The 25,546-nt window shown below is 34.6% G+C and overlaps 1 protein-coding gene across 6 annotated transcripts in view; it reads left to right on the top strand.

The window, feature by feature from the left end:
* Positions 1-25,546, top strand: part of LOC120334193 (uncharacterized) — a 56,162-nt gene that overhangs the window by 20,372 nt on the left and 10,244 nt on the right. For 3 of the 6 annotated variants that reach the window (XM_039401655.2, XM_039401654.2, XM_039401653.2), the window contains 11 exons: positions 1,408-1,511; positions 13,303-13,364; positions 14,073-14,406; positions 14,776-14,838; positions 15,192-15,368; positions 17,491-18,648; positions 21,426-21,629; positions 21,886-21,982; positions 22,517-22,608; positions 23,042-23,266; positions 23,877-24,134. In XM_039401655.2, the coding sequence (XP_039257589.2) occupies positions 1,408-1,511; positions 13,303-13,364; positions 14,073-14,406; positions 14,776-14,838; positions 15,192-15,368; positions 17,491-18,648; positions 21,426-21,629; positions 21,886-21,982; positions 22,517-22,608; positions 23,042-23,266; positions 23,877-24,134 (2,774 nt within the window). The remainder of the gene's footprint in view (positions 1-1,407; positions 1,512-13,302; positions 13,365-14,072; positions 14,407-14,775; positions 14,839-15,191; positions 15,369-17,490; positions 18,649-21,425; positions 21,630-21,885; positions 21,983-22,516; positions 22,609-23,041; positions 23,267-23,876; positions 24,135-25,546) is intronic. The other 3 variants (XM_078120557.1, XM_039401657.2, XM_039401658.2) reach the window with 2 other exon arrangements.

Genomic DNA, 25,546 nt, shown 5'->3' with positions numbered 1-25,546 from the left:
CCCCTGTCCGTAGGCTTCAATCCCTTTACACAACTTGATGTAAAGTAGGCGAACAGAATTAGTTACCTCCATATTGGTACACATACTGGAGCGTCGATAATTTAAAGTAAAACATTAAATCCGATTGAGCAGATCGCCCCAGACTTCAGCTACTTCTGTTCTATATTTCTTTAGTATTTATGAACACTCATAAATACAGTAATAGTAAATAAAAAACCTCATTTTTTCAACCTGACAATTTCCTCATTCGGCGCCTGCGTAAGTAATATATCACTCATTAATTTGAGGCTTGAAGAAGTTATTGTGTTGTTATTATACTTTGTATTATTTCGAATTATTTTGCCAATAAAGGCCTTGAAAATTGACGAATTTATGAATCAATAAAACTCCAAAAACGTATGGGCCAATTGTAATCCGTGAGTAAAAATTGTGAATGAATTTCGCGTTGAAGCAAATCTTTTCTTGTGATTTCGTACTATGGTCCTTGTATAATTATTACATGGCCCCTGATTGTCAATCACATTTTTAAATTTGTACAGCAGGAAACAAAAAATTGCTGATTGTAATCCGATAATTAAAAGATTTGTTCTCATGGTGAAATTGGGGTGCATTGACGTCACTAAAAATTTTGCTGACATGAAACCTTTCATTCTAATTAATAAATGAAATCTGATTGTAACCAAATTCACGATTTGAAACATAAATTTCAAAATTTTACAAACAAAATGCATTTTCTAGAAAAATGAAAATTTAATCAAGAAAAAAGAAATATTACTATATAGGGGGAATCCAATTTAATTTTCATTCTCATAGAAAGGAAAGTTGATAAGTTAACCTAATACAATACATTCAATAAAAAAGTCTTGACCTGATATAGGTCGAGTCAGTTTCAAATAATTGAACGTGGTTAATAAAAAAGCGCATCATTCTGACTAGTCACGCTTCATTGGTTTCTTTTTTAGATATGGTATAATGATGCCAGTATCGGGCAGCAGTCCTTAAACCACGAGTCATGTCACCAAGTCGGGTCAAATAATTAAATCGTACTGGCGAGTCTGAGTTATTTCATTTAGGTCAGGGCTTCGCAAGCTGGGCGTCACGACCCCGCAGGGGGACGCGAATCGAATTTTAGGGGTCGCAAGGAGTACATCAATTTCATACAAAGTACTAATGGGCTTGCATAACAATGCCGACGTAACAGGGGTCGCGGGATATTTTATTATATTCAAAATCAAAATCAAGGTCAAAATATTGGCGCGCCGGAAGTATCCGTACCAAGATGACGATCAACCTGATACCCTAACCTGGTACAATACTATGGTCAGGTTGTGCGCCATCTTGGTGCATATACTTCGGGAGCACCCAAAGTATTAATATGAACACACAATCATTTTTTTTTCTGTTTAGCTACGTCGTATCGTCACGTTTAACTTACAAGACGGTGATGAAGAAACAAATGACAGAAGAATGGAGTTGCTGTCCCGGATTCAGTGGAGAAAATTGTGAAGACAGTGAGTCGATTTTTCTACTTAGTTATATATGCTAAAAATCTTTAATTTGTATAAATTTAAACGTTTTATTGCTTGTCAAAATATGGCTAAATTTCCACGCATCAGCGACTTTGAAATTTGTTTATATTTTTTTATATTTCACGTTATGAATTTTCTGTAAGAAAATATTCATAGCTCTATAATTAAGCACATGGAAGTATAAATTACCCGTGCGTATTTACTTAAACTGATTCAAGTTTTTGTCAACTCGATTTCCATGGTTCGTCAGTAGGCTTATTCAGAGTTGAGTCTTCTTTACTTCTGGGTGAGTTCGCGTGGCCTCGCTTTGAGCAACTTTTTAAGAATGCAGCAAAAATGCGTGAAGATTTAGCAACAATTAGAAATATTGTACGCTTATTTCGGTTATATTAACTCTATATCCCATTTTACTATTTCGTGCTAAAGTATCATTTCTGAACGTCGGGCAAATGATTTTGCTCATACTTGAGTGTATAATGTATTTTCAATCTTGCATGCGCTGTTAAAACTTACTTTACGTTTAAATCAATAACTGCAGGCTGCATTCCAAATCATGCCAGCTTGCAATAATTGGCTGGATTTTGTTTTCGACAAATAAAACAATCAAATCGTCTCAACCCCTTGTATGGATTACTTCCGGTATTGCATCGTAATTTCAATCATATCCAGACTGAAATTGATTTATTCTCGTTTATTATTTTTATTGAACAATTGTGGTGAATTCAGCGGTCGAGGGGATTCAATGTGTTGTTCTTGTGAAATAGGACATTTTTACCATTATAGCGAGGCCCAGGTAAATGCCAAGCATTGCCTTTTCGGTACTTTTAGTGGGACGTGATTTTCTAGCAAACTCTAAATCACTACCTTTTTACTCCAAACTACGATTGAAATGTATTTTTAATTTTAAATGTCTAAAACGATGTTAAATGAAAAGTGGCCCCAATCACACTTTAGACATTGTTTGCATTGCAGATAGGAAAGATCAGTTTGAGTCCCCGAACACAGCCTATGCCGATCTATAGAGATATTCAGCTATTCCAATCCTTTTTATTTTCAAATGATCGCCTTAATGGACCTCGTTTGCAAGCTTATTGAAAATATAAAGCATTTACTAATGCGCAGGTACCGACATAAACGGAATGGTACATTGCAATGAGTGATAACCACCTCGTATAAAAGTGGCAACGCCTTTTTACCTTTGCTTATTGTTGATTCGGGAAGGCTCCATTATACCAAGACATGCTAAGAGAATTGTTCGAAGTCTAGCGTAAATCTACTTTAAAAAGAAATTTACAGTTTAAGACGTATCACTAATGCATATTAAATGAATAAGAACCGTAGTTTGATGGAAACCGCCTTGGCGAAAGTGGCAACTCTTTTCTGCCTTTACTTATTTGGGACTGGTGCTACTGGACCCGGAAAGACTTCATTATGCGAAGACTGCTAGAATAGCATGGCGAATTGTTCGGGTTGCTAGGATGAAAAAGTGAATTTACAACTTTGCTAGTGATACTAATGCATATTAAATTGATATGAACTGTAATTGAGCGCATTTAGCAGTGATCAACAGGATAAATGTGGTAACCCTTTTCTTATTCGTGACTGGCTGATTTTCGATTGAGTGCAGTTAGCAGTGACCAAGAGGATAAATGTGGCAACCCTTTTCTTATTCGTGACTGGCTGATTTTCGATTCCTCACGTTTCATACTTTGTTCCTAAATGTTAATAGGAAATAATAAGCTGAAATAAGAGTATAATTACCTCCGATTTATTTGATCTTTTGTGATAAAAGCAATTAGGTTTTCAACAAACCGTCTGCGCGTGCGAATACACAATAAAAACATGGTTGTAGCGAGCCCTTTTTGGCAAAATTTTGGAAGGAATATTTATGAACTAAATGTCAAAATTATTGACAGGATTGCTAATGCGTAATATGGTACACTATAAAAAGAACTTGGGGGTTTAGAATATTTTTGGAGCAATATAGCGTTTAATTCGTTTAATTTCGAAAATTTAGTCATTTTTGATTTGTAAACAGTAAACACCAATGTTTCTTATGCGCAAGGGAATAGTCACGACAAGGCCTACCTACTGATGCTTAGCTGAGCGTGGGGCTTTCACAATCAGAAAAACTGGGTTAAAATGGCTGAATTAAGCAAACATTGGATAGGTTTTGTTATGAGAAATAGGAATAAATACCCGTCGATTACCATGTGGTAATATATCGTCATAGATTACTTGTTGATTCCCTGTAAAGGTTAAATGGCGTATTTCTCTTCTGTATCCTATCCTATATGGAGCAATTTGGCTGGATTACACCTTCATTTAGTTACCTATATAAAGCTAGTGAGACTAAAATTGCGACCTCATTTTCTGTATTGAATTGGTGGTCTCACCTGAGCTGCAGTTCATAATGAAATACATTACGTGAAACATCAACAGCTCAATTTACGTAATAAAAATATCCAATTTTGGCTATTTCACTTTGAATGAAATCGATTGACATATTGTTTATGCAACCACAAATTGGTGAATATATAGAAACGATTTGATGTATTTTGCGAGAGTTTGGGTTGGTTTTATATTCTGATGTAATATTGGGTTTCCTAGCAACAGAAAAATTGACAAGAAATACTTTCTGTTTAAAAACAAAACTATGTTGGATTGAAATAATGTTAGGTTACAACTGAATAAGAGACAAAAAAAACATTTTCATATTCAGAGACGGAGGTTGCAATCCGGCAATTCTCATCGAGCCTGAATTACTCTATAACGTAACTTTTCTATGACGCCATATTTTCCTTGTTTATATTTATTCTTTGATTAATGCCCCCTATCATCAAGACTTTAAACCAGAAATTGCGTTGACAAAAAGAGAATATGCAACCATATATATGCCTATAATAAATAATAAGCCTTGAAAAGCACGTAGGTCGTAGGCCTTCAGTAAACAATCAGACTGGACATTAGGTTGACATTACACCACTCTGTTCCTATGGACGATTACTGACAATAAACGAAATGACCTAAGCAGACCAGCCCTTTGAAGTTGGATTTAAACAGCTGTAAAAGAATCAGTAATTGTAACTAATTTCACTACGTTATTAGATATATTAAAATTTCATATCGAAGTACCGTTTTATTTGTACGAATCAATGCAGTTTTTACGTTCATAACTTCGTGTTACTATAAAAGTTTTATAATTTTGCTCATTTTTTACAACTGTGTGTTTTATGACATAAATTCTCGCCTAACGATTGTTTGGTCAATAGTACTAAATTTTAAATCGTTGTCCGAGTTATTTAAACAAGGATTGAACAGCTTTGGACCCCACATAAAGAGTATTTTTTACTAAATGCCCATAATTGGCGAAATATACTTGCGTTTTTCGTTAATTGACGATGATATTTGCGGATTCTTGGTAATTTCGACAATAAAGAGTTTCCGGCAGGAAACCGGAGTTAGACTAGTCTGGTGGTGCATGGAGTCAATAATTTGATCGAAACATGATCATAATTTCTCACCTAACGAAACTATAAGGTGAAATTATTCAAAGAAGAAAGGTAAATTTGAGACGCAAATTAGAATAAAACAAGACATTAAATAATGAATTATAAAAAGTAATACCTCCAATTTATATCCTTATTCAGAAATTGTTAATTACTCGACAGAAAAAGCCAAAATTGGTCGTTTTGGGCAAGAGATTTAAATTGGTCTTGGAGATGATTATCACGCTTTGTTCGGTCCTTAATTAGGCGGTTAAAATTGATTCAAATTGTCCTTATTTGTGGTAAAGATTGGAAATGGTTGAATTCAATTCCGAAGCAATTTTGACCGGATTTGGCCACGAAACACCGCTTTATAAAACGTAACTTGGCATTTTTATAAAAAGATTATATACCACATTTCATTGGCCATTTTTGTAGTCATTCATGACCAATATAAGGCATCATATCTTACTATGAACTTTCAGTTTTTAGACTCGTATTTTCTCATCAAAATGAGAGTATTTGCGGTAAAGCATTTTTTGAAAATGTAAAAATAAAACGAAAAAACCATTCTCCATAGTCTACATTATAGGAAACCACATAATATGAAAGTCTTGTCTATTTAAATAAAAGCATCAAAAAGCATTAAAATTATAAACTCAATTTAACAATGACTCAATCATAACAGAATAATTGATTTATCCGTTAAAAGTTTTTTGTATGATAAGCATGGCTGGTTGTTGGCACAAATTTCTAGTTAAGACACATGCTTGGTTGACTATCTCCTATTCTCCCTTTTCTATTTTTCTAAACCGTGACAGTTGAGCCATTGGATGTTATTTTTCAGTCATAAGCATAAAAAACTGTCAAAAAATAAAAATTTGAAAAAATAAAAATTCAACTAGTTTGTTGAGTAAGCATAAATTGATGTTTTTGCGGAGGTTTTACATAATATTTTTGGATTTATTATCGATGCTCCAAACAAGGATGTAAACGAATGAGCCCATCCATATCCGTTCAGTGCTAGAAGGAATTCATGGTTCATATTCTATCCCGTAAAATTTAAGTCGAGTAAATATCTTGTTATTAGTGATTGAAAAAACTATTTAAACTTATAAAAATGTGTTGCATATTTGACCGGTCGGTGCTCCGGGAGCGCCGACCGGTCATCTGCACCGGCAGATATATAATCCATTTTCTGGATATTCAAATACAATTTCATTTACGTTAAGAATTGAAGCGTTGTGCCACATTTCAAAACTAAAGGGGTGTAGAAAAATCATTGGTTGGGTAAAATATGGAATATTATAAACAAAATTCTATTCTTTGGTTTTGTCCAATTTTGTTATTCCAAAATTCCATATTATGAATCCAATTCATTTCTAGTAACACAGTTTCAAGTTTAGTTGGGCTGTTTCAAAGATGCTCTTAAATTTCAGTACGTTCAAGTCGTGTCTTGTAGACGGCAACTACACATTCACACCATCCGAGTAATTTCATATTTCCTTGATATACCGTTTTATTTGTCTTGGGCTTATACCAATCATAATTTATCAATACGTCATGAATTAATGTGGTCTGTTGTGTTGATGTGCCGCGGTACATGAGGGCTTACCCATATTTATTTTAGTGGTATTTGGGTGATAAAGGGATTTTATGTAAATAAAAAACTTTTAATGCGTTTATTTTGTGGGCTTGATTTATTATTTGAAAGGATTTGCTAGGATTTATTGGATATAAACTTAAAAGAGAGAGAAAGCAACAGCTTTGCTTAATGCAAGGTCACGTTATAGGAAATATGGCATAATGAACAATATGTGGTTCGACGGGAAACCAACCCGAAAACAGGAACCGTTCCACGGAAATTACCTATTGAGATATTAAGACTTTGAAAATTTTTAAATTTCGTTGTACATTATTTACCCTGTAGTGTAGTCAGTGGTAGGATTCAGAGGATTCTCGCAAAACCTCTATTGGATGTCGCAGATGTCGCTGCTTGATAACCAGTATTAGTTTTCGCGACCCCTTTTACCCTGTAATACCATTTTTACGTTTTATTTTGTTTGTGCAAAGTGTACATGATGGTGGTGCAATTTACATGGGCGATACGATCATAAGGTCATCAGAGTCACCTCACCCCAAATTCACTATTAAGATTCACAGGTAATGTATATATATAAACAATGTATGGAAGCAGTGTATAAAAAGCATCCTGTGGGAGAGTTGAAGATCTTTCACAGAATTTTATTGGGTCTTGTTTAAAGTGAAGGTATATAAAATATAACACAAAATCTCACTAGATTAGGATACTACGCGGAATAAATAAGTAGAGAGGCGCATAATTCAGAGGTATTTTGTTAGATCGAACCGAAAGCTGTGGGAATTCCTCATCAAATTAGTTGTATCATACATAGCATAGGTTTACCAACCGTTTAAAATTTTTACCCATTTGAGAAAAATACGGAGCGGAAAGTGTGGTTGCGCACCAACATCACGTTTTACGAATTAGCCAAACCACAGAACATCGTAAGCCAAGTACTGAAGCGTTTATAACCCGAGGTGGTGCGGTCGAAGAGTGATCGTGAAATTTTATTATTTTTGGTTTAAAATATAAAAGGTAGAATTATATTTATTTAACCCACATCTTTACATTGTTTGCGCTTTTGTATCAAAGCTGATTTCCAAAATAAAAAATGAGTTCAAAATTACCTATCATCTGCCCCGCGTATATGAAATAAAACATTCTACGCCACACGCGGTTAAGTGAAACTAGGAATGGGATCAAAATTTTTTAATTTAGGAATTGTAAAAGTAGCACCTGCTTTCTAAGGTCTTTTTTAAGCGTGGGTGTGGGACGGGGGCTTAGCCAGAATCACCTCAATTTTTTTCTTAATTTTTCATATATCATACATAGCGATTTTTCGTGGCTTGAAACGCATTTTAGGCCTGAAGACTGTAGGAAACCCATCTACAGTTGATAGCTGTGGGAAATAAAATGTATCCGAATAACTATTGAGTCTAACAATTATAATAAATAACTCTTATTTACATTGTTTTTCAAAAAACTGCCGTTTGCTGGGCAAAATATTCTAGTATAGTGTGTTACACAAAATTTGCTGGTGTCATAAGTTGGAGGACTCGGATTTCAATCTCTCTTCTTCACCACTTTATAACCATAATACATTGTATTCAGTGATACGCAAAACAAGGTTTCCGTTTTTGCAAAACGTGTTGTACGCGCTTGGGTGTATTCTGTACCCCACTTGTGCGCCTGGACATGTAGAAGTGTGTGTACAAATATGGAGGCAACTTTGTTCGCCTATCTTACATCAAGTTGTGTGAAGGGACTGAAACCTATGAGCAGGGGGGTATATTCACTTAGCTAACACAGACACCCCCCGAACTCGTAATAGAACTAAAATAAAGAAAATCAGAATAAAGTTATAGCATAACCCTAACCTAGTACATACACTACGGGAGTACCGGAAAAAGTGTGTTCAAAAGTGAATAAGTGTGCAACAAAATATTTTTGAGGAACCTATTTTCCTATGCGCCAATGGTCGCTTACATAAGGCTGTGTTCTGAGCGATTATGAGAAATATAATGTGAATCAATTCAACTAAAAATTGCAATAAATAGTTCTATGACAACATCTGATAACAGCATCTTCATTGTACATATTCATAGTTTATGACGTCATATTGCCTCTGGGTTCGTCAGTATAAATTTTGTGTTGACAAAATATACCGGAGATTTTAATCTGTTATTAGGATATTATTGGTGGAAATATTTTATAGTTTTAATGCAAATTTAAGGAAGTTGACAGATATAAACACGGAAATAAATCATTCGCGATTATGGTACACGTAAGGGGGTAAAAGTTTTGTATCGATATTGAGATATTACATTCGGTTCGTCTCTGTGGGTTTCGCAGATTTGCTCTCCACAAGTTTTTTGACAAGTGACGTTTGATTAGAGTTCTGAGAGGTCGAGATTTCTCTGGGTTTAAATTCAACCATTTCCAACCGCAGATTACGCAGTGGCCAATATGGTTTCTGGACTTCTGTGCCCTGACTATTATTCGTTTGGGTCAAAAGTTACAAGTTATTTATTTGTGTATATTATCAATAAGCCTTGTGTTGTAGCGAATAATTTGTAACATACGTAAATTGTGAGAATCATAGATATCATATTCGACATGTTTTATCGTAACATGAGTCTTGTTCCAGTAATTTCCCATATCGGCGAAAATTAGGTAATTTGGCCTGCAACACATTCATGATTCACAATAGACATTTGTTGTCTGGAAAGGATGTTTTTCAAACAGGCAAAACTCAAAAAAATTGTCTAAAATTAAAGATCTGTGTTAGACAAGTTATACTTTGTCAAAAATAGAAAAAACAGGAAATTACTGGAAAAAATCTTGACTCTCAAATTGGTGACTCATCAATTCTGATCAGCAATCTGAGTCATCACACGCCTGACCGCATTTCCTGCAGAATATTTATGTTCGGGGAAGTTGAAGTTAATTTTAAGCCCTACTAACGATTCTCCTTTAAATTAGAAGAGGGAAATTCATAAATGAACAATGGCATCAGGGGTATTTCCGATTAAAATGAAAGTTTAGAGTAAAACGTGCAAGATGGACAAATATGAATAGAATAACAAGGCAATCGCCAATACTCACTAGCACAGATTTAATCTCGTCGTGTCGGAAGACAATGAATTTTGAAAATCAAATAACGAAATATGACGTCATAATACCACACAAGCATAAACGAATTTGACACACCTGCCTAAAACTGTATTGTGACGTAACCAGTTTTATGATGCTAATTGTGCTGTTGCCACTGTTACGCCATTTTTGTTGTATATTTTTATATTTTGAGTGATTGCCGCACATTTATTGAAATCTCAAAAAACAGATTTGTGTCATTGTCAAGGTTGAAGCTTTTACTTGAACTTTCCTGACATCGTAACTTTGCAAACATTTACAGAAATAAACTAAGCACATTACAAACAGCAACTCACTAATAAAAATAATAAATGAATGCTATTGTTTGCTGCACTTGGGGTAGTTTTCTTGGAAGAAACTTTTAGTTCTTAACACCAGTGCTTTGATTCAACCCGAAGCTTTTTGTTTGTGGTTTGACCACGAAACCTTACACCTACCTAATGTGACTTTAAAGGCGGATCATTTTACCAAAACACGAAATATAAAAATAAACACAATTACTCCAACCAAGTTAGAAATTCTACGCTACCATGAATACACAATTGAAAGTGTTCATCGTAGTCGAAATATATACATATATGTATTTAAATGTTTGTTCAAAAATACGTTGAGGATTTAATTTAGAATAAATTTTAACTGTGACATCATAGTGGATTTCGCAAATACATTATGGCGTCATAATAAATTTCTCGTAACGTGATTTATGACGTCAAAAACGGATTTTACAAAATATTATTACTAATTGAATCGAAAGATTTTGTTGTAATGTGGCTACTAAGTTGATTATCGATGTATAATGTCATTAAAATAATTGGCACTCATTTTGTTGATTTACTCAATAATATTGAAGAATCCCACTAAGAAACAGTTTCTGTAATCAGATATGTTTTCGCTTACAACAAAACAGAGACCGTTATTTGTTTGTATTCAATGATGAACTAGAAAGGCCAAACCGTAACCCCAGTGTCATAATTTGGACACGCAAAACCTCGTTTTCGTCAAGCTTTAGAGCGGTTTCGAAGTATTAGAGGAGTATTTCCCCAATGAGGACAATGGCCTATGGATAAATACAGTGTAAATGACCCAAATGCGACGTAATTCTACGCTGTTAGAGTTTCAAATTCGTGACTCAAAGTGACCTTGGTGCCGCGGCAGAGTCACGTGATGTCGAACAAGTCACAATTATGATATTTGATACCATAACAATCGGAGTTTTGTCCAGTACGGGTTCAAAACTCGGTAGATTTCGACTTGGGTGGTCTATCTTAGTCTGAACTGAATATTTCGAGGGGCCTGCTCTAGCATTAAATACTGGTATGCTGAATTCAAATTTATTGACTTAAGGATAGCGGGAGACACAGAGAGAGAATCTAACAAACAACTGAATTGCAAAATGTTGTCATTTTTTGAAATGACGGTATGTGGTTCAACTACCATCCGTATTTCAACTTTGAACCGTAAACTTCGGTGTCTAAAACTTTAATCTATGACAAACAATAGCATTGAGCTTTTATGACGTTGACAAACGGGCTGAAAATTTTCGCGCCATATGAGTCATGTCAGATTTATTACCAAACAAAAGGGTTTCAGACGTTAAATCAACAATATTCCCTGTGTATCTATCAAATATGAGTAGCCCTTATGAAAGAAAATGTGCGGTTGATTCAAAATACACATTAATTCAAACTGATCCGAATTTCAAGGAGACTTTTTGACTACAAACACAAAATTTCGTTATTTTGTATGAGGTGGTTTAATAGATTACCCGCGATACCAGCTCTTTAAACTTTGGACACCATGTTTGAGGCTTCATCGTCAATGCCCTGTCGTTTCCGGGGTTGCTCACTTGACCCTTTTACCCTGGAGTTGATGACCCCGTGACCCTGCGTAAGGTTATACCCGACCACGACGCCAGATCGCGTGTTTAGCCAACAAGTCGTAGGATGTGTCATTGTTTTTGGCACAATTTTATCTCCAACAAAAGGTGATTAAGTATATCTTTGGGAATACATGTAAGGTATATAAAACCGTATTTTATCCATCGAATCAAGAACGGGCTAAAACGGCAATATGTGTTTCCAAAAACATTTTTTCTCTGTTTCTGGCAACAGTGATTTTATTGTGAAGTGGGTTTTTTCGCGCAATTTTGTGTTTTATGTCAACTTGCGCTATCGTTGTTCCCCGCGAAAGAATTTTTTTGTAATTTATACATCTGTTCTAGTTTCCTTCTCAGTCATTTAACTGCGCCTACTACTAAGACTTATTGTAATATAGTAAAAAAAAAATTAACGCGACGTTTGCAAATTTGCATATAAATTGAGACATATGTTTCTATTTGCACGATTATACTCTCAGACAAATGTGGATAATATTATATACAATTGTCTCTTCCATACAGATGTAACTGTATTTAGTATGCGCACCTCCAAGCTAGAGAAAGCATTAAAATTGATTTTTGTGGAATTATAGACAAAGCAAACAATTTGACCGTGCTTCACAGTGAAAACATATGTATTACAAATAAACCTGAAATTCACTGGTGTTGGAAGAATTGTCAATTGACCTGGATGCGAGTTTGTCTGGGTGATGTTGGGTATTACGGTCTAAGTTTGCCTACTACTGGACAAAAGAGTATATAAATGACTAGACATGAAAATAAACATTTTTATTGCAGCTTTAGTTGCCCGACACAAATGCAGATTTTGTTGCTTTCGCAATTCCGATTTTTTCCAAGTCCGGACTGCTGATCATTATGTGCGACACAATTATCGCGTGCATTCAAGCGTAGAGTTTAAAGAATGCCTCAACTACTTTTAGATGTCTTTGATATAACCCGACTTAGCGCTACATACAACTGTTTTGAGTTTGTTGAGTAATTTAATTAATGACTTATCTCTTTATCAAAAAATGAAATGGTTATAGTTTACAACAAGAAATAGGGATTTCAGGAGGGTCCTTTAGTTGCACTTGAGCGTCCTCAAGTGTTTATTGTACTACTTTGAAAACCACGGGTTTCCTTTTCAAGCTCTGGTGTTCATATGTGGTCATATTACCTATCTCTCGTGTATATGACGTAATAGATTTGAGAATATAGAGTATTACGTCATTGTCCAACGAACCCACTCCACCTCATAATCGTAGTACGAAACCGGAAAAGTGATTTCTCGACTATTACAAACGGTTTACCGTACGAATGGTTGGATACTCTCGTTTACTTTGGTTGTTTGTGTCCACTTATGGGTTCGAAATATTATTCATCATCGAAACTAGCATACGTGGATCATATTGGACTCCGAGTCGTTTTGAAATTAATTGTTCACCTCAATATTAATGTGCTTTTCTCCATAGCATTATTTTTCCGCATAAATCACGGAAAATACGTTGCGATCAGTAACATACTTCCATGTTTTAGTGTTTGTTGAACTTCTACTAGCGCAATAAACGCACTCATGGTCTGCTTTTAGCATATATCAACTTTTTCTTTAAATTTTTTGATGTCTCGGGTTGTTTAATGTTGAAATAATAACCTGGTTCTCGCTTTTTATTTCAGGTTGTTACAACTGCACGACGATGACAGATTTAACAGATAGAATTTCACAATTGGAAGAACAGGTTATTTTTTTTTAAATATCCTTTACTTACGAGGTTCTAGTACTGTCTCTCTAAACAAGGCAATATAAAGCAGCTAGGATAACTAGAGAAAGCGAATGCGCGCACGATTGATGAAAAGATGGATAAGGTAGTAGGCATGGTCGATATGTTAGGCTTAGTACGGTTTCCACCTATGTGTTTTAAGATGCAATACAAACGTCGGCATACTATTTTGCTGCCTATTTTTTGAAGAATTAAGATGATTTTGTTTTATTCAAACAAAATTATTGACCAGAAACGTTGATATTTTAGAATATAATCATTTTAATTACTAAATGTTTATAAACTTAGTTTTTTCATGTATTCATAACGGCGATGTCGTCGCATTCAATACCTAAATGATGCCAACTCAATACTACTTTGTCTGCATATAACTAAATTCTATGGAAAATAATGAATTTTACATACCTATTCCGGGCGTTGAAATCAGTAAAGATGGTGGATTCGAGCGATTATCTGAAACGAACAAAAATGATTAGTTCAAAAATTTGTCATAACTGCACTTGTGCAGGAATGAAAATTCTTCAACGATACGAGAGAGTAATTTGATATGAACATGGGGCTATTTAATAAGAGATTCGCTAAATATAATCAGCCCTGTAAGACGAAAGTCACAAGATCGAAATATATATAGTACGGTAATTCAAATTCCTGCTTTACATTACCCAGGTGCTATCTGGTATCCCGAGTACCGGAAACAAAGGCTCAGTTGTCATTCGACCTGGCGCTAAGGGGGAACAAGGTGATCCTGGACCAGCTGGAGAGGAGGGTCCAAGGGGACCATCAGGAGAGACCGGACCAGCTGGGCCACCGGGCCAAAATGGAGAAAGGGGCTCTGTCGGCCCATCTGGGAGACCAGGAATTGCAGGGTTGCCTGGGCCTTCTGGTCCCCCAGGAGAAAGAGGAGAAAAGGGTATTGATGGTAAGCCAGGAGAGCAAGGATCTACAGGCCCAAAGGGAGACACAGGAGAAAGTGGAAAAGATGGTCTTCCGGGAACTACAGGTATGCGATAATTTGAATGAAATATGCTTCAATAAGAAAATAAAAAAATTTTGAAATCATGCTTATATTGGTACAATTTTTCCCAATTTGACATGAGAAACAATAAAGCATACTAAACAGTCTTAGAGATTATCTTTAAGTTGAAAAGTGAGAGTATTCTAGCCCGTCATGATTCAATAAATCCTGGGGGTGAAGGAGAAATGAAAATGAACCAAAACATAATCCGGACAAAACCTCTTGGATAAACCTTGTGGCTAATTCCATAAATGTTTTAATGTATTTTTGATATTAGTATGAACAATGAATAAAACTCTTTCATTTATAGTTTATATTTTACTTGTACTTGAAGTTTTATTTATTGATTCAAAGGTGAACAAGGAGGAATTGGATTGCCAGGTCCATCAGGAGAAACAGGTACATCTGGCCCAAGAGGTAAATATGTTTTCTGAAATATACTTTGTGGAATGAGACTTGACAGAATTATTGGTCAAATTTTTTTAACCACAGTGACATAACTACACATACCTAATAGTAGTCATTGTAAAAAAATTGATAAAAATGAAAATAAACTTGGATGAAATTAATTTGGCATATTAACTAAGCAAACGAAAATTATTTTTGATTTAAAATTAATTTAAGGGTTTTGATTGGTCATCGAAAATTTCTATTCTATATTGTTGTGTGATAGAGATTGGAAAATTTGAAAAACACTATGCTCAAATGCTTATCTGAAAATTAAAAAGGGTTACTACACATATTGTAGCATAAACTGTAAATCATTGTAGGTGAGCAGGGAGCACCTGGTGAAGAAGGTCCTCGGGGTCAAATTGGACTTCCTGGTTCATCAGGAGCTAAAGGAGACACTGGTTCTAAAGGTGATCAAGGGCTACCAGGTCCTCCTGGGCAGTGTGGATGCAAAGGAAGTGTTGACCCAGGGGATCAGACTGAAAAAGGCTCCGGAGGTAAGAATATCATGGCATGGATTTTAGATTACAGTTAAAATTCTCAAAGAAAGTAATTCATGAATTATGAAGCTGAAAATTTTTCCAATTTTTTCCATCAATATTGTCCATTCACTCTATTGAATACCATGAACGAAAGGTCTTGACTATTTTCACTTGACATTGATATTTTTGAAAAAATTTTGTGCAACCTTGCTATTTGAACCTCAGCAAGATATTTTCTCACATATTTATAGATTAAATTCCATAAGCTTTTTATCAAAATTATATGCAACTCAGCTATGCCCCTTTTGGAATATACAAAGTGATAATTAAGGACTAATTCTTGCAGTATTTGAGCATCATTATAACCATTTTTGTTAGGTTAGCTATTTATTGAAGGTTTCAGTATATTAAGGTTTTGCAAAATCCTACAATTAAATTTAAAAAGTATTAAGCATTTTTTTATGCAATATAATTTTCATTTTCATGGCTGGAGCATGGTGCCAAATCAATCTAGATATACTATGAAATATTAAGTGATTTTTCAATATAATTGAAGCTAAATGCAGGCTTGCTTGTCTAACACCTAACCCTCACTGCCCATGCACAAACAGGCTGAATATACAGCATGTTTGAGGTGGATATTTTGATCATTTAACATAGTGACATTTAATTTGAAATTGGATAGCAAAGGGAAAAGGGCATCTTCACTCACACAGGTTAAGTTGTCCATGCAAGAATAGCAACAAGTTAATTTACGAATTGTATTTCTAATAAATCTGCCTGTTCTCACATTAAACCCCACAATATATATATCAAAAAAGCTTCAAAAAAACATCTAATCTAGACCGATCAATGGACAAAACACCTGAGCTTAGCATATGAGCATATCACATGTTTCCCATTTTAGTCTATATTGGAATATATCATGAACCTTATCGAGACTAATACTCCCAAAACATTCCATTATTTGTCGGTATAAATTTTGTCCAAGTTAAGGGGCATTGGAACATTTTATAAAATTGCTATTACTGCTCGCTATTTAATGGCAACTTGGTGTGTGAAGTGAAAGTGTCACTTTTCTAGTTATTCCAGTATATTATATGTTTTTGAACAAATAAAATATATGGAAACCGTGAGGGTTTGGTGTTAGGGAAACAATATCAGACATACATAAATTGCTCATTTTGCTGACAATGGCCATAATGAACAACATATCGCTTTAATCAAACAAATATATGCCTAGGAAGGCTTATTTTCATGCTGAATAGAATACAATTTTAGTGCACTTTTGACAGATAAAAATCTGAACCAATGAGGATATATATTCTCATTGATCTGAACATGAGATGGTTAAAATCATTTCAATTTTGTTATTCTCCATAAAATCCGGAACAATATTATAGTCTGACCATACTTCTTTTGAATTTCGTTTTTACAGTCAATTTTGCAATGAACTCATTAGACTATTTGTCCACCATTTATTTTTGTTACAGGCTCACAAAAATTACTCATGCAATTATTTATTGTAATTTCAATTTATCAAAAAGTCCACACAGACAGTGTACTGCTATTTTTCTGCAATATTCAAAAGTCCCCATCATAATTGGGTTACTACTTAATTAATTAGCAATCATAGTTCAAGTAATTATAACTTAGTTTTTATACCTTTAGAATTTTTCATCAGCAACTGGAAGTTAATTGAATTGAAACTAGAAAAATAATTCAGAACTTGTTTTAAAGTCAATTTTTTCGAATATAGTCAAGTTGCACTTATTTGTTGCTATTAGTGAAAAAACAAATTAGCTCACATTACAATTATCTTGTTTTCCTAATACTGCAGATTGACGACTTTAACCCAAAAAGGCAAAACTCAAAAAAATTGATTTGGAAATAATCAGGAAAATGTGTATTTTTGTTTTTTAAACTACTGTAACTTTTTATTGGAACAATTTGGCGTATATTGCGTCAAACTATGATTAGAAACCAGTTTAAAGAGTGCCTATTTATTTGTAATATTTTCAAATAAGAATTTCCCAAAATTCCAATTATCGTCCTTTTGTCATTATACCCTCGTCTGTTTTGTTATTTCTATAATTTCACAAACAACGAGGATGATTTTTACCTAAATTAAAATTAGCGACAATCGATCCTGGCGGCCTATTTCCTGGAGAGGAGGAAGGAGACGGGAATTCCCCGGATGGTATCGCGAACGAAAGAGAAATAGAATATTGCGACAATACAAGTATAATATGGAACCAAGCATTAGCAAATCTTAGTTGTGATTTTGGACCAATCGAACGATCAAAACTAAGTCACATGATCAAAAAACGATCTTTGGAACAGAAAAGAATAAAGAAAAATATTCATGTGAGGAAAAAACGTCAAAGAGGGGACAGAGGTTCATATTATACTGATGATGATCTACATCACCCAGAATATGATGATTTCTCAGATTTGGGAGGTGGATTAGGGGATTATCCTGATCTAGGAGAAGAAGATATGGGGGAATTCCCTGATTTTGAAGATATTTTGACAATGGATTCAGGAGGAACGTTGTGTCTTTGGAAATCATCCCCTGGGCCTACAAGTGACTCTACCACCCCATCAAGTGCCTGGGTAACAAGACGTTTATTTGGGTCTACACTTGATACAGATTATTACTCCTTTTTTACTGAAATAACTGGAAGTCCTGACTATCATCAAGGAGGAAAAGATACCCCAGGGTTTGTGTACGATGATGCGAACCCAGCCCCATTACTTTCATCAACACATCGAAAAAAGCGACAAGAGGTTGATTTTTTGTGGAATGGGCCTCCTTTTGACGCTACAACAGCAAGCACCACTGGTGATGGGTACTATGTCATTTTCAATGCATCTGCTTGGGCGGAGACTGAGCCTCAAACCCCAACTCCACGGGGGCAATTTCGCAGTCCATTTTTTACTAATCCCCATACAGACATTTGTCTTAATTTTCGTTACTTTATCCATACGGATGTCCAACTAAACAGAGAAACAAAGATTGACGGTGGACTACTTGTCTATTTATTACCCTGCAGACCTCCATATAAAATTCCAGTTTTAAATTTAACTGGAATTGCTATAGCGAATAAAACTGACCAATGGGTCAGTGGTACTACCCCTCTACCAAATCACATGAATCCGTATCAAGTTATATTTGAAGCATTTGGGCCGACACAAAAAACTTTTCCACTTTCACGATCTGATTCAACGACAAGTGAGAGCACTGCACGAGTATTGTATGTTGCACTTGATGACATCGTATTCACTGAATGTGGTAAGTGTATTGTGACACCCGTATGCTGTGTTTGTGACATAACAAAGGTTTTAAAACTAGATTATTGTAGTTTCTAGCGAAATTTGAAACTCGCATGTCGCTGTGTGGTAGTATGGGGTGACTTCGTAGTTCTCAACTAGATAGATTTAACTAAATCTTCAAAACATTCCAGAAACAAAAATAGACCAAAATGTGTAGTTTCAAGTCATTTTGCATGCCATTTAACAAGATAAAATTAGGGAAATATATTCTATTTCATCCCCCAGTCACATACAGGTAGTAAGACATTCATTCCAATCTGTCATTTCACACCAACAAACTATTATTTGTTCCCAACGGTATCCGGTTCGAAACTAGAGCTTTTTCCCAACTTTTGCACTTTTTCCTACTCAGAAAAAACACAGACTAATGTAATGAGCACATTTAGTTTGAGCACGGATTAATTTGAAGCATGGTTCTTGTGCACGACGGCACATGGAGACTGTTTTGTGTGATTTTATTGTGATTTGATGCATGGTTTGACGTAAGTAATTCTTCAAGGCCTAATTTGGGGAATAATTTTTAATAAATATCCATTCAGACAGGTTTGATATAAGGATAAATTACGGTCCAATGTATTTGTTATACAATTTGAATAAAATGTAAACATATGCACCTTCTTGTCAAATTGGCAATACAAATTGCTTAACTGAAAAAAAATATCACAAAAAAGGATTACAAAATCCTTCCCGCACAAAAGATGTTCAGGGTAGATCAAGATTCTAGTAATTTCCAATAATTAAGTTGATATTCAAAAAACCTTTATGAACAGTTTTCATCAAACTTTTTTTCTCGATATTTGTAACAATGTGCTTTTTTATATCTTAGGCTTGACATTAAAAAATAGGATGATCCTCAGCAGCTGTCCCAGCCATATATCAATCTCTTTTATACAGGATAGTATATGATCATAAATCATTATTTAAGTCAGGCGTGTGCAACCTTTCATACAGAAGGGACAGAAACAAATAACTGAGTGGAACTGCGGGCCACACCTTTATTTAACATAAGCACACTCTTCAAAATTGGCACTTCTCTGCGGGCCGCACAATTTTTCTTTGAGGGCCACATTTGGCCTGCAGGTACAGGTTGGACATCCCCGATTTAAATTATTAGGACACAAATAACTGAGTAAAACTGCAGGCCACACTATTATGTAACATAAGCACATCCTTCCAAAATTGGCACTTCTCTGCGGGCCGCACAATTTTTCATTCAGGGCCGCATTTGGCCTGCAGGTACAGGTTGGACATTCCCAATTTAAGTTATTACCCAAACTACTATTGTCATATGTCATTAATTCTAATCAAACTATAGTAATTCATAGTCAGCGTATGTTGATAAAAAGTATTTCATACAATTTTGTATTTTTTTGAAAATTGATTTCGCAGTACTTTGTCACAAATCTAAATTTTTGTGCATGAATTGAACTTTAATGTCTGTTATTTCATAATCATTTAATTTGTTCAATCATTGGCACTGTAGTGTATATTATGCTCAATTTCTAATATATTTTATTTCATCAAATAATATAATGAACAATATAATCTTCATATTTTGATATATGACAAATAGTTGTTTGCATATATCAGCATTGAGTTTATATTTTCAAGTTAACGTATGGTCTTCTACTTAATCAAATACATGATGATAGAGAAAATCACAGAACATAGAAATATTGTGAATTAATATCTCATGGAGAGAACTGAATACAAGGCATTGCATATCACATCTTTCATTTTCTTTGATATTAGAAATTGAGCATGAATATTTTTGATCATTTTGTAGTGAATTAACAATAAAAACGCTTGTTTTGTTAGTTTTTAATTGTGCTTTTTTGCAGTGATTGTAGTCTGTTTTAATTTGAATTTTTCTTTGCAATAATTGTGCTTTATCACTGTTACTCGTTTAATTTTATTTTCCGAAAACTGGCGATTTTGTTCTTTTGCACTGATATTGAAACAAATCCTTTTATGCAGTGAATGTTCTTATTCTGTTAAACGATTAAAAAATTAATCAAACATAAATGTCTGTAATTTAATAATTACTTTACCTGTATCTTTCTTTTCAAATATACAGTCCAGAAATGGCTGATCTTGATTTAATAATGATATGGTGTTGAAAGATACATCATTAGCATGGTGTGGAATTTTAATGGTGGTTCGAACCAATGTTAGAGGTAGTTTGAAGGTTTCTCCAAATTGTCGTGTCACACTTGTCCTAATTGTGGGAATCCTAATTCTGCTCATGTCCCACTTTTGTCACAGTTGTCCAAATTATTTCAATCTCACCTATTTAAATAATCTAATTAAACCTTTTGCCAAAGTTTTATATTTATCCCAACCCAGAACATATTGTGAATCCCAATTCATATGAATACTCTATCTTACTGACAAAGTATTTATTTAACTATCCTAATCCAAAACATAGCACAAACCCCGCTCCATATGCTTACTTCAATTATTTTCTTTGCAATACATCACTACCCTAACTCAGAACCATGGGACAAGTGTGTTAAAAGGGGGACAAGTTGAGGAGACGACATTTTTGAGAAACCAGTAATTTGACATGCATCCTGTCATAGAGACTTTCAAATAAAGTCCACTTTAAAATATTTGATTCCTTAATAAATACCAACAAAAATAAGTTCGTAAAATCTTATTATCAAAAAAAAAAAAAGTTTGCTGATAGACTACCGTAGTTTGAAGTAGAACGTCTCACTACCTGTTTTCTTTCAGGCTCATCAGCGTGCACATACGAAGGAAAATATTACACAGAAGATGAGATGTGGACAAACTCTGATTGTAGTGAATGTTTCTGCACTGGTGGAACTGTAACTTGTCTTCCTATAACTTGCCCAATTTCAGAATGTCAATATACTTACAGACCTGAAGGATATTGTTGCGATATCTGCTGTCCAAATCAAGTCCCACCAATTGGAGGCAAGTTTAGAAATGGTATAGCAAAATATTGTCTCAGGTCTTGAACATTAGCAAATTATAAATGTCTTGCTTGGCATAAGTTTGATTTATACAATTTGAACTGATTGCACCATTTCCATCAATGTTGTGCATATTGGTGCAACAGGTACAAGTTTGACACTTAGAAATCAGCAAAAAGAACATAAGTGTGAGACAACAATTTCTTCTTGTCATTGAAGCGGCAGATTTTATTTTGCAAAAAATCTTTAAATTTCAGCAAGTGGAGACTCTGGAGATTATGACGATGGTGCAATGGAAACAATACATACTGAAGTTGAAGATTCGTTGATGAATGCAACTTATGATGCATATGGGTGAATATATTAAAGTAGACAATATATTTTTACAATGTACTTATATGCTCTTCCTTCTGAACGAGGCTTTGAAAAAGCGTTCACAGCTAAGGAAAAAAATATCAAGTGAACCGCCCACATCTGGAGCACAATGGATGAATTAGGTTGGGATAGGAGTTTGATATTTATCCCAAAGATGGGATCTGCCTACAAAAGGATATAGTAATTTGAAAGCGGTGATGGTGAAAGACATAACCACCCTTTGATGAAGAGGAGTCCAGCGATTCACATTTTTCTCACACATAATTTTCTCCAACAGAATTCGACCACAGAGGGTAATTAGAGGAGCAATGAAGCATTTGTACCATTCCCGCCAATCAACCAACTGTTGAACTGTTGATTAAATTTTGTAATTTCTCTGAGTTACAAAACAACAGAGTCTGTTTATAGCAGATATCTGTTCTGCATCTGTATCTGCAAATTTTTGTTTATGCTTTTGCCAAACTCATTCCACTTTATACCAGGTTTCAACTTGTAGATTCAACTTGTTTTAAGATATGAATATGAAGTTCATGAGATTCCTGATACCAGTGATGCTTTCGATCCTCTCGGATGCCCAATTGCAGACACATCAGCTCTTCGATCAGGTAAGTTAAATTATGTAGACTGGAGCAGTGACAGTAACTAGTGTAAATGTAATGAGTATTAATATCCAATTAACTAAGCAATGAAACAAATTGAATTAGCTTAAATTTAGCTGGAAATTTGAACTATATAATTTTTCCTATTGAGTACTAACTATGGTGATTGTATGTTTTTGCTGTATTATCACCTTTTCTCTTTTTCAAAGTGTATACAAAATTCACATTTTAGCCTCTTTTGACATCCTTGTCAGAATAGGGTTTTCTCACTAATTTCTTGTTTGCTAAACCTACGAGCTAGAAAATGAGAGGGATCATGGTGACTGACGTTACATGATGCAACACTACCAAAATGGAATAAAGATACCAATATTTAAACATAATTCAACAACTTTTCAATTTGCTGGCTTCTAATTTAAAATTTTCTATTCATCACCAGCGACTACAGTTCATAAATGCACTCTCAATAAAGATCCCGGGCCTTGCTCAGGACAGTTTCAAAGATATTATTTCGATAAAATCCGAGGTCGCTGTAGTCTCTTCAAATATGGCGGATGTGAAGGAAATGCAAACACGTTCGTGACATTGAATGAATGTGAAAAGACATGCATGGCCCATGCTTCATCATCAGAAGTGCAATCAGATCCACCTGGTGAACTTCAGGGTATGTATAGTGAGATTTATTTAATAGTATTATTTTTCTGGTAGTTTTTGGAAACTTAGTGTGAAACAAATATTTAATAAATGAGAAGAATCTAGCAGTGGGTTATAAGGGGGCTTGTTCTTTGTGCCAAACCTATTTACTATACAGCTTAGTAGGGTTTGACTGAGAATTGATGAAGTTATTATATTCTGAGCTTCAGTTGCCTATTTTAACATTTTCAGTGACTAGCAGTGTTTGAAACAATTATTGTCTTGTTGTTTGTTATTATTAGAGTTTATATCACTTCTATCAACACTATATGGTTAAAATATTGTGAGCAAAGTTTTATTTGAATCACCAATGGGCAAAATATGTCCGACTGAGAGTTTCTAATTAATACTAAGTTACAGAATATGAAATCCTATCGACTCTTTGCAAAATTTTTATATCGCAACAAATCAATGATACCAAGTGGGCAATGGCGAATCAAGAAGGTGTCAGTCTTTTAAATAAAATAGAAGCAATATCTGTTTGCACAGATCTTTATTTCGAGTGAATGTATGGAACACCCGATAAAAAGTCCTCGATAATATGCTCATAAGTTATATTCACACTTATGCCTTCTCACTAGTAAACAGCAGTGTCTGTGGAGAACCTCCTATGTACAAAGGGCCTTGTAAAGCCAATCAGCCACGTTTCTCATACGACCTGGGCACTGGCCGATGTCATCTATTTCTTTATGGTGGATGCAGCGGCAATGGAAACAATTTTCCTTCTCCTGGGGAGTGCACAGTTACTTGTAAAGCAGGACAACCTGTGTACCCTGGACTGAGTACAACGCAACCCGCACTTATAAATGATGACCCCGGCGCTCCATCTGCTTTAACTGGTACTTATACGGCATCCCGCATGTTTTATCTCAAAGATGAGTTTAAGTTTTAATCAAAGACATCTTTGTGTTCTTCAACTTTAGACCATCGACTGTTCTTTGATTTTCTTTTGGGAGAAATTATTTTCTAGTTTTCCAGATTTTTTTTGGTTATTCATTCTTTCATTTGGAATAATCATCGTAGCCTATGTTGCTAGTTTTCTTACTATAAGGTGAATAGTATGTTGGACAACCTTTTCAACAGCTATTTGGGTCTACTAACACTCACCTTTTTGTTAATACAATTAGTTGGTCATTTTCCATTCTTGCCTTTGTTATTGTTTCAGTTTTGTTCTTCATACTTCAATTCAGAATCAGGAATGCTTCCTACTTCTTTTTGCAATGGTGACTTGTTCCTGGGTTATCTGCTTTGTATGAAATTGTTCTAGTGAAGCTTATTTTTCCATAATGACTTGCAAGAATGACTAATACAGCGTATTTATGAAATTGAAAAACAGAAAAAATAGCTTTTTTAAAATAGTTACTTGATGTCAAAATTATCTTCGGAATTGGTTGAAAGGTTGAAACAGAGTTAATTTCCATTTGGTTGCGGTGCTTGAAGCTTTTCAGCTTATCAATTTTCTTCCAAGAAGTCTAACCAAACCACGCTTCGAAATTCCATATCCATTGGCGAATGCCAGATGAATGTCAATTACTTATAAATAGGTGTGTACTTAATTTTGAAACAAAACAGATTCAAGACTAGACATAACTATGGAAAGAATTTCCTAATCTTGAGTGAATTTAAAAAGAATGACGCAGTCAGCCAAGATTAATAATAACAGATTAACACTTGAAGGCTGCCAAGCTCCTATGGATTAATCGGTATATTTAGATTATGAATTCAAGGCCATGAATCTGAAACAAATAAACGGCCGACTAATCCCATACCCAGCATGGATTGGTAACCAGGCAAGAGGTCGTAGTTCACCATATTATTAAACGGTTTTAATGGCTTTCTTTTCTCTCGGGATAAATATAAAAATCTTTTCTTTTCCTATGCAAAGTAAAGCTTTAATATAAACAACCCCAAAGTCACAGAAAATTCAGAAACTACAACTGAACTTTGTGGAAGCCACAAGTCATCTATCTATTTATATTCCTAATATCATTAACAAGCCCATTCAAATGAAGTATATATGTCTCCATATAGAAGAAGACTGATGGACCTTTACTTTAATATCTATGTGGCCTGGTGATAAACTCAATTAAGTTCAAACACATAATTTGTCCTAAATTCTTGTAGAATTTGAAAATGCACTTTAATAGAAAACTAAGAGTCTAAAGTCAAGTCTAAAGAGTCTAAAAACGATAAACTGAGAGACATAGTTTCGATATCTTGAATAATTTCATTTATCACAAACACTGTCTGT

This window comes from Styela clava, chromosome 15 (genome assembly GCF_964204865.1).
Source record: "Styela clava chromosome 15, kaStyClav1.hap1.2, whole genome shotgun sequence".
In the NCBI taxonomy this organism is placed as follows: Eukaryota; Metazoa; Chordata; class Ascidiacea; order Stolidobranchia; family Styelidae; genus Styela; species Styela clava.
Note: the sequence above shows the minus strand (reverse complement) of the source record. Positions and strands in the feature narration are given on the sequence as shown.